This window comes from Protomyctophum bolini, assembly GCF_963924005.1.
Source record: "Protomyctophum bolini genome assembly, chromosome: 7".
NCBI classification, from domain to species: domain Eukaryota; kingdom Metazoa; phylum Chordata; class Actinopteri; order Myctophiformes; family Myctophidae; genus Protomyctophum; species Protomyctophum bolini.
In genome coordinates, this window is record NC_137868.1 from 4,985,930 (window position 1) to 4,996,304 (window position 10,375).

Consider the following 10,375-nt stretch of genomic DNA (forward strand, 5'->3'; position numbering starts at 1 on the left):
AATTCATTGCAATGAAATTTCACAATATATATAAATACACACACATATTCATGTTTATTCATTGTCTATAATTTATTCCATACGTTGAAATACATAACTTGCATTAAAAGTTCTGGCATTGGATCTGCATTTACAAAATTTGGAATAGGTGCCCTAATTTATGTTATTATTATTATTATCATCATTCAGGATTCCAGGTTCTATCCGTTTTTAGCCTGCCATATACAGATATACATTTCTTCAAATAAATAACATTTTCACATACAGGTAATGCTAGACAGGAGGTAGAAACACATACCAGTGCCTTAAGTGTAGTGTGTGTGTGTGTGTGTGTGTGTGTGCGTGTGCGTGTGTGCACGTTGCGCGTGCATGTACGTGTGTGTGTGTGTGTGTGTGAGGGGGGGTTGTGTACACTAATGCCTAAATTATACTATAATTTAGTATAATTATTATACTCTAACGCACGCTGTTGCCGCTATAGCTCATTAGCAGAGATCTTCAGGCAATCAACGCCACTCTCATGTGATGGGCATGCAGCAACGTGTCGCGGTGGAGACAGTATAACGCCCGGTTTATGCTCGGTTCAGTGCACCGGTGCGGCGCGCGGTAAAATAGCAGATCTACAAGTTAGATCTGCTGTTCTTTTGCTTACAGGAGGACACCGGTGCGCGTCAAGAGTATATATCAATCGAGGTTAAATTGAGCTTATAAGTGCATGTAGTGGTGTCAAATGTCACAATCAATCAGTTATATGTCAGTGGTTCTCAAAGTGGAGTCCAGGGACCCCCTCACGGTTCCTTGAGGGGGTTCTAAATGGACACCCATTTACAGGTCTGTAACTGAGGGCGTACGAACTACGAACGGAACCAAATGGACCCTTGCGGGTCCATTTGGTTCCGTCTTGTACGCCCTCAGAGTTATGGGGGTCCTTGGAAAACGAAAGAGAACCACTGAGTTCTACAATAAGTGACGTGTGACTAAAAGTGTGTCATGTGTTCAAAGTGTGCCTTAATACTGTCACATGTCATGAGGCGCTGATATCAGCAGAACTTTATCAGTGCATCATGTTGAGAAAATGCAAAAACACACGGGCCTGATTTATACTTTAATATTTTATCTATGGCTCTTTTTCGACTACGAAAGTGTTACGCTTTTGCCTTGAAACGTTCTCAGAGACAACCCATGACAGGCCGGGATGGGAATTCAAATGTTTTTCCAGAAATGTTGTAAGAGTTTAAGTATTCGAGGTTCCCAAACCTCAGGCTTATAGTAAACTACCTACTGGACAAATTAGGTTCCGAGAACCTCATCGTTTTTTTTTTTTAAATCGAAAAAGAGCCATTTGGTCATTGCACCTATCAGGAAAAACGAGTGTTATGCATGCAGGGTTCCAGACCCGTCATCATCACTATCAGCACCACCGACCGGACTGACCCCAAGAAAAAATACAAAGTTCTTCTTTTAACATTTCAAACTATTTAACTTCCGGTATCGTTTTTATACAAACACAAACTGTACATTTATTGCAAGAGCCGTCTCATCAGTATAGCTTTATATTTTATATCTACCCCCTCCATCCACCTCCCCCCCCCCCTTCCCCATCACACGCCGGCTGTCGCTTGCAGACAGTGGTGGAAAGTAGCTACGTACATTTACTTAAGTACTGTACTTAAATACTGTACTTTAGTACAATTTTGAGGTATTTGTATACTTTACTTGAGTATTTCCAATTTCCAATACTTCTACTGCACTACATCTATTAGAATCTTTTAGTTACTATAGATACTTTTGTAGATTTTGATTATTATTGCAAAACATACTGTACATGAACCACTTCAGCCCTATATGTACATTTTGGCCTATAGCTCACAATATGCCATTGTGAGCTTGTAGATCGGCTATTGTCAAAAGATTTGTATACATTTTATGCATTTGAAAACTTGTGAAATAGGACCAGCTTCTGCATACTGAATACTTTCTACTTTTAGTAGGCTACTTTAGTTGATACCGACACTTTTGTACTTTTACATGTTTAACTTGGATTCCGGACTTTTACTTGTAACAGAGTATATCTATATCATATACTATATATCATATACTCACAGTATTGATAATGTACTATTACTTAAGTAAACAAATGTGAGTACTTTTTCCCACCACTGCTTGCAGACAAGAAGGGGTCAGAGACAACGCAGTGCGATGGAGTCAACATTGAGCTTTAGAGTGTTGGTGGAACTTTAGACCCTTATCGTATTTCACCTGACGAATAGATCCAGCTATATCTGTTAACCCAGCAGTCCCATTGGTCCACTTATACTGTACATATTATCTACGATGTAAAATTGGCTATAATGGTCAAAAAAAGAAGTAATCTAAAGTTTACATGATTAGAACATGAAGTATATAAGGTCTAATTGCTACAAATTGTAACAAAACCATATCCAATAATTTTGAAGGACAAATTTCATTAAAGTCGGTTAATGATGTCCTGTGCATGTTCAAATCATGTATATACTTCACGTTACACTTTCCAAATATTTTATTTTTCAAACATTTCGGCAAATTTTACATGGAGGTGCCCACTCTTCTTGTATCCATAATACTGTATGCTACCCTAGCAGTCCCACAGATCCACATGTCCCTCCATCTGCTCCTGTCCCACATAGTTTCAGCTCCCCTCAGACTTTACACAATTCCACAGTGTTCTTGTAGAGTTAGCCTGGAATCTAGACTCAATGCTATTCAGCATAAGAGGGTGCCGCTCTCTCTTCATATGATTCTTTCCTCTGTGACCTCGCTGGTCGCTAGTTCAAATAAGGACTGCAGTCAGGTTGTTTTTTTTGTAAACCATTGTAAATTGGAGCACGGCGCTCCTGCTATCATGTCGCCGCCTGCGCTCGCCATTCTTCCCCACGCATTATTTGCCATCACGCCATCATCCACGCTAACTAAGCCACCCCCCTTTCAGATCGTAGGAGTTCCAGGCGATAAATAAATTCTACAGATCAGTCTGGCAGTCTGGATTCCAGGCTATAGTATCGAGTGCAATCAAATCGCAAATTAATCCGTAGAATGTTTGGGAGAGCCACCTGAAGAAATCAATTTTTTTTTTTTTTAGATGTTCCCACTTCAAATATTTATATCTATACATTATCTAACACATTTGCAAAGGGGCTCTTATCGAAGAGCTTGGGTGCAAAGAGCGAGAAAACGGTATAAGAAGCAATTTCTTCTTTTTTTTTGTTGGAAAAAACAACATGCAGATTAGAGAGACATTCTGATACAGTAAGTCTGTTTTGTGTACAATCACTCCACGGTTTAAATGTACAAGGTTGGTTCCGGCATTAATTTAACATGCATGCACACGTTCATAAGACCACGGTGTCAAAGTACCTCCCAAAGAGAATAGTTCCATAAGGCTGAGTGTGTGTGTGTGTGTGTGTGTGTGTGTGTGTGTGTGTGTGTGTGTGTGTGTGTGTGACTTAGGGATGCACAGTGAATCGTCCATGGTATCGGTATCAGACGATTATTGTATAAAACTAAACAAAAAAGTGATATCAGTTCAATCGTATCGGCAAAAAAAAACTATCCCGATATTATTAGCCAATATTTTATATATTTTGTAATATTTACGTTTGAATGTGAAGCTGACAAAAAGCCTTTTGTGATGATGACTGGAGGCTGCAGATTCAATCAGTGTTTAGTTCACGGAGATGCTTTGAAAAGGGGTCTGTCTACCTGTTGAACAAGTAAAAGTAAACAAATTGTCAAAAGAAATGTTACATCGTCATCTTTGTAATAAACAGCCTGCATCCAGCTTCACGTTTGTTGTGTAACAGGTGTTAAGAGTAATTAGTAAACCCTAATGGAAGCCTGTATTGCAATATCCTTATCGGTAGCCATATCGATCGATGTGATCATGCAATCAATCGGTTATTGGATATCGGCCAAAATGTCAATAGTGTACATCCCTAGCATGCGTGTATGTGTGTGCGTGTGCGTGTGTGCTTGTGCGTTTGTGTGTGTTAAGAGTAGAGAAACCATGCATTTCGATGTTGTGATGGGACTGGCATGGTGAAAAGTGGTCATTTGAACTGCACACGGATTACAAAGAGAAAAAAACGTCCAATGAGCAACGCAATAAAAAAAACATACAAAACCATATTGAGTGTACAGTATGTGTGAGTGTCCTGCTCGCGCTGTGCCGGGTCTTGCGTTGCTGTCGCTGTTGTCGTTTTCTGTTCTTTTTTATTATAACCAACGGAAGACGAAGTATGAGTCCCCACGACGACCACCGAAACCTGAGTGATCGATAGATCGGTCGATATAGATCCGTAGGCTTATCGTGTAGCCCTCGGGGGGAAAAGCAGCCAAAAGGGCCCAGAACTGTATTGCAACCCAACATGATGATGATGATGTAATGTTGTTGTGTGTAACGGTTTAATCAGTCCCCCTCATGTCTCTCCAGTGTCCACAGTACATCAGTGCAACATGGTTCCCAAAGGCTTTGGCTCGAGACCCAACAGAGGGATTTTGATACAGTGACTCAAACCAGTGAGAATAGATGATCTACAAATTCGTTTTATTTGCTTTTTTATTTGGGATTTTTTTTTTTTGAAAAGTGTTTCAATTTGTTTTTCATTTATGGAAATATTAAATTTGGCGGGGGTAGTGGGGGGGGTCCCGAGCCACTGTTTTGGAACCACTGTGCGAGACGATGATATATGTTTTCACTTCATCCGAGAGGAGGAGGAGGAGGAGGAGAGAACGTGAGAGAATGTGGGAATAATCCTGAGCGTCGATGATGGCTTCATGATCGTTTACAGTTCCATATAGGAACAGCATTATCCACTTCCTGTCATGATTGTTTACAGTTCCATTAGGAACAGCATTATCAACTTCCTGTCATGATTGTTTACAGTTCCATTAGGAACAGCATTATCAACTTCCTGTCAGCTTGTCATACAAGAGTCATCCATCTGCGACCTGACTATCCAGAGTCAGGTCACAGAGAGCTCCAGACTTCCCTTTCCCTTATACAAGAGTGTCAGGTAAAAGCAGTGAATATGCTATGAAAGCAGTGAAGTGTTATTTTCAATATTTCTGAAAAAGAACGATGTTCCATTCCTAACTACTGGTATTGGGACATAACAAGTTTTCCACCCGACAGTGTTGATGTGTTTTTCCCTCACTCTCTTCAACGCTTTGATAATCTGACCTGTTTCTATCCCGTTCTTCTGACTATGTCTATTCTCCTTCCACTTTCCTGGAAACTGCAAACGACGGAGATTGTATGACAAGAAAAACTGCTCCTCCCTCCCCACTTCTGTCCACCTGTAAACCTGTGGTGTGACATACTGTATACTGTAGCTCTGGAGTTGAAACGCAAACCAGGCGTGCAAGCTATAGCGCACGCACACGGACGCACTCTGCTTTCTTTCCGCTCGATATTAAGTTATTGACGAATGCAGTCCTCGTCACTGCTGGCCGTGCACGGATGCTCCACTTCACTCGCACACACAAGAACATTTCATTTTTTCCCCGCCGCTCTGGAGGGCAATATAATATCTGTCCGCCCGCATTCTCATTGAAACGCATCGACCAGACGTCCGTCCCGCTGTGTAGTGGCCAGGTTTGGTGAGAACTGTCGTGTGCAAAACCTGCCGTTTGGTGGCGGGTTATTCCAGGCGTGAAGCTGCATGATTCTGAGGACCAGGTGAAGATATAGATGTTTACACTCTCAGAGTTACAGTCCTGTAAGGGTCCATGTGTTACACTCTCAGAGTTACAGTCCTGTAAGCAGGGTCCATTTGGTTCCATGTGTTACACTCTCAGAGTTACGTACTTGTATAGCAGACGTGAAGTCCACACACCAGCTCTGATAAAAACCCAGGTTTTTGTGCCCGGAAAAAACGGTACGGAACAGATTCCATATTTCCTCAACACTGGATCCCAAGGTTCCATCCTGCTTTCCAATCCGCTTTCCCGGGGCGGGATCCCAACCCTATATCGTCATCATCATCATCATCATCATCATCATCATCATCATTTTTCGACTGCGGTCGAGATCATGGATTTCACACAGACTTCCCTGGTCCTTCATTGCCATCCCCACAGTTCCTGCTTACTGATGCATGTGTCCCGACTCCCTATAGCGATGACAGCAGAGGGAACGATAGTTTTATATAAACCCCTCTGGGTCTGCTTTGAGGCAGGACGTACTCCAGAGAAGGAGGGAAGACAATAACCTCATGATCAGCTCTGTATAGCAGTGGCTCCGGCAAAACACGGTGTTCTTCTGGATCGGACTGAAGTGAAGAATGGTGGAGATATTACATACAGTATAACTTCAACATATAACTTCCCTCTCCACGCTGCCTGTCTGTCTGTCTGTCTTCCTCGCCGTCATCGGTCGCTCCTCCCCGTTGCGGCGGCGGTCACAGCGCCGACTCCGAGTACAGCGTCCCCGACGAGCAGCCGTGGGGGGGCGTGGCCACCAGCCGGCGCAGCGAGGACGAGGAGTTGAGGTCGCCGCAGCTCCGCAGGTGGATGCCCTCGGAGGCCGGCGCGCGGCCGCCGGGCCGCCGGTCGTGCCGGCTGTCGCTGTGCGTGTGGTGGTGTCCGCGGTGGTGCGCCACCGCCAACTGCCCCCGGCTCCCGCCGCCGCCGCCCCACGAGTTGCGCAGCACCTGCAGGGGCGAGCACACGCACGCAGGCACGCACGCACGCACACAGACACACACAATGGTTTTACCGCATGGGTCTGCATGCAGGAGATAGGGACCCCTCGGGGGTTCTCAGACTTACAAGGGAGGTTCTCAGACTTACAAGGGAGGCTGTCAACTTTTACCTCTTTATTTTATTTTTTTCCAGATTAAAGTCTGTTCCTAGTGTTCCTATTTAAAGCGCTTTGGGTATTTAGAAAAGCGCTATATAAATCTGAGCTATTATTATTATTATTACAGAGCCAAAGGTAAAGTTTGAAGTATTGAAAGTATGAAGCGTTTATGTGATTATAGTATTATCTGAAATTACACGTGTGAACTAAAACTACATTAATTTACACACTGATGATGATTGTCAATGTTCTGTCCATGAAGCCATCCATGAAATCAAATCAACAAAATCTTTAATCTGCAACACAATTTTATACAATAATGTATAGTACCCGTGGTTTGCAGACAGTACAGTAGGTGTGTGGTGGTATAGTACGTTAGGATCAGGGTTTCCGCTGAGCACTCTGTAAGGCCGGCAAACGTGAGTGAAAAAGATTCTACATCACCGGCCAAAGACCCAAAGTGTTATACATTGATCGACCGTAATGTGATTCACGTGCAGTGTTTGCAGATGCAGTATACGGGTGTTTACTCTGTGAGCGCCACTCAACTGATATGACCTCGGCGCAGCGCTTATTTCCATCAGTGCACCGCTCCTGCATTTAAGCATACTTTAAATTATCTACTCCATCATGCAGACTGCAGAGGTGCTGCTTGCCAAGAAGAACAGATCTGTATAGTCAGGAACAGTGGCTCATTGTCAGAATCTGCAGAGAACGAAGGTGTCTATCCCCCTTCTCAATGCAACGCTAGACCAGTGGGTTTTCAACCAGTGGTCCGGGGACCACCAGTATGGTCCTTATGGGGGTTCCAGGTGGTCCCCAGCTAAATGATGTTTTGAGAGTTGGTAACCAAATGGACCCTTATACAGTAGAAATGGGTTGAAAACCACTGCGCTAGACCATGGGAGATGGATTGCTGAGGTGGAGCACAAGCCGTTAACGTGTTCCTTACACAAACTACGTCAAACCGGGGAAACTCCCCCGTCAGGTGAAAATAAGCAGCTTGGACTCCTCATGCATAGAAGGAAGCATTAGGTCAGTCCACCGCCCTCCCCAGGTTGGCAGAGGAAGTGTAGCGCCCAGGATTACATTAGATAATTGGCACTGGGTGAAACAACTTGGTTGCAAAATCGTGGGATAAAAAAAAAAGCGCATAACTCCTATGTTTAGGCCTACCTGCTCTAACGGCAGGTGATTGGTTGGGCTGGCGTCGGCTCCGCCCCTCCTCTTGGGGCCCTGCCCCCCCGTACTCCCAGCATGCTCGGAGGCGGCCACCAGGTTGCGCTTGGAGCGATGCAGGAAGCGCGCCACCAGGACCCGGGTCACCTGACAGGAAACAGGAAATCATCAAAACAGCGAAAAGGAGTAGCATTCTTTGTATAGTAGCAATAATTCAGTGGTTGTTAAACTGTGAGTCAGGTCCCCCATGGAAGGGTTTTTATACCATAAGAGGCAAACAAGCTTATAGATCAGCTATTTTTAGATTTTTTTTAACAATATTTATCTGTGGAACCGAGCCTTAAACCCCTACAATTCCAATTGGTTCATGGGGCAGGCGGGGGTCCCCAGTTAAAATATGATTATTAAGTCGACCCTTATTGTTTCCGTAAGAATTCCGCCATTTTAGCAGTTTTGGCAATTCTGTGCTATCGTTTCTTCATGAAATTCGGGCCGTGAGAATCCCTCAGGAACTGAAGCTCACAGTCATTCATCAAAATACCTCTAATGAGTACATTTTAGGATTCGCTCAAACCACTTTTTCGGCCGCGACAATGAAATTCGTGCCGCCTTGGTAACTCCCCTTGAAATCGAATTTCCATTCATGCGAGGGGAGTCTGGACCCTCAAAAGGGGGGGCTGAAATGTTAGTAATAGTGCTACATGTAGCGTGTAGTCCTAACAACAACAGTAGAATGCCCTGACACACCTTCAGGTCGCCCAGAGAGCGATGGCGTAGCGGGGAGGAGGAGGAGGGTGTGTGCTTGAAGGGGACCAGGCCGGAGCCCTCGGCTGCCTTCAGACTGCCCTTCCTGGGCAGGGCGCACGCCGGAGGCTGGCTGTCTTTGGGCAGCAGGAAGGCCTCCGAGTTCGGAGCTGGAATGAACGATCACAGATCAGGACTGTTAATAACAGACTCCTATAGATAGAACACTTTGTACTGTTGCTTATTTATTTATTTATTTATTTATTTGACAGGGACAAAGCTCATTAAAAGTCAGTTTTCACATCAATGTAAATGGGCCAGAGTAAGCCGAAGCAAAATTTCATCTGTAGCCCCTGGTCCCTGTGCGTGCGTGCATGCGTGCATGCGTGCGTGCGTGCATGCGTGCGTGCGTGCGCGCCAGTGTGATAACTGGATGTGGGGGCCCTGGGCCAGTGTGATAACTGGATGTGGGGGCCCTGGGCCAGTGTGATAACTGGATGTGGGGGCCCTGGGCCCTGGGCCAGTGTGATAACTGGATGTGGGGGCCCTGGGCCAGTGTGATAACTGGATGTGGGGGCCCTGGGCCAGTGTGATAACTGGATGTGGGGGCCCTGGGCCAGTGTGATAACTGGATGTGGGGGCCCTGGGCCAGTGTGATAACTGGATGTGGAACCTAAGCCGAGCCTCTCTCACCTGTGTCTGTAGAGGTCTGAGATCCTCCCTTACTGCCTATTGACACCATGAAGTCACCTGTAGCACAGTCAGAGTTCACACACACACACACACACACACACACACACACACACACACACACACACACACACACACACACACACACACACACACACACACTGTACTGTACTGTACTGTACTGTACTGTACTGTACTGTACTGTACTGTACTGTACTGTACTGTACTGTCCCTCAGTTCCCTCAGTAAGGACCCCCAGTTTGATAATGCAACAGGCCCATTTAATGGCATTTCTATCTCTGAGACCCCAATATATATTTAAGCAATATTACACGAGAGGGTGTTGTTTAACGTGATTATTGCCACGACAGTGATGCGGTCGGGGAACGAGACGAAGTCGAGTTCCGCAAGCAGCAAGCATCATCAATAATCAGATCGCTTCCTCTTAACGACCTGTTGTAGAATGTAAAATCAATGTTAATTTAACTCAAACTACAAATGGGAGACCCCCTGGAACTCCCTCAATGGCCCCTGGGGGTCCCCGGACCCAGTGCTCTACCTGTGTCGGTGGAGGAGCTGAGGCCCGGCTCGCTGTGAGACCGGACCAGGCTCAGCTGTCCGTCAGCCTCTCTCTCCGCCCTCGCCCTCCGCAGGTAGAGCGGCTGCCGGGGGAGGGGCAACCCCGTGCCCTGGCCGCCGCCACTGCCGCCGCCGCCCCCTCGATGCTCATTGGGGGAGGAGGAGGACGTGGTGGGAGGGGCCACGGAGAAGGAGGCGGAGCCTTGGCGCAGCGGGGTGCACGGGCGGACCCTGATCTCCGGGATGGAGCCGCGCTGCTGCTGCTGCTGCTGGGAGATGGCGCCCCCTAGCTGGTCTAGCTGGGAACAGCTGCTCGCTAGCATGACCTGACGACGCAGCACTGGA

At 45.9% G+C, this 10,375-nt stretch overlaps 1 protein-coding gene across 1 annotated transcript in view; it reads right to left on the reverse strand.

Moving 5' to 3' along the window:
• Positions 1–6,437: 6,437 nt before the first annotated feature.
• fam189b (family with sequence similarity 189 member B) overlaps positions 6,438–10,375 on the reverse strand; it is a gene marked incomplete at its 3' end in the record, with an annotated part of 11,948 nt that continues 8,010 nt past the window's right edge. The window contains exons 8-13 of the mRNA XM_080767322.1: positions 10,011–10,375; positions 9,455–9,511; positions 9,192–9,389; positions 8,765–8,931; positions 8,015–8,164; positions 6,438–6,689 (exon numbers count right to left, since the gene is read on the reverse strand). The exon at positions 10,011–10,375 is cut by the window's right edge and continues 3 nt beyond it. Of these exons, the coding sequence (XP_080623448.1) occupies positions 6,438–6,689; positions 8,015–8,164; positions 8,765–8,931; positions 9,192–9,389; positions 9,455–9,511; positions 10,011–10,375 (1,189 nt within the window). The remainder of the gene's footprint in view (positions 6,690–8,014; positions 8,165–8,764; positions 8,932–9,191; positions 9,390–9,454; positions 9,512–10,010) is intronic.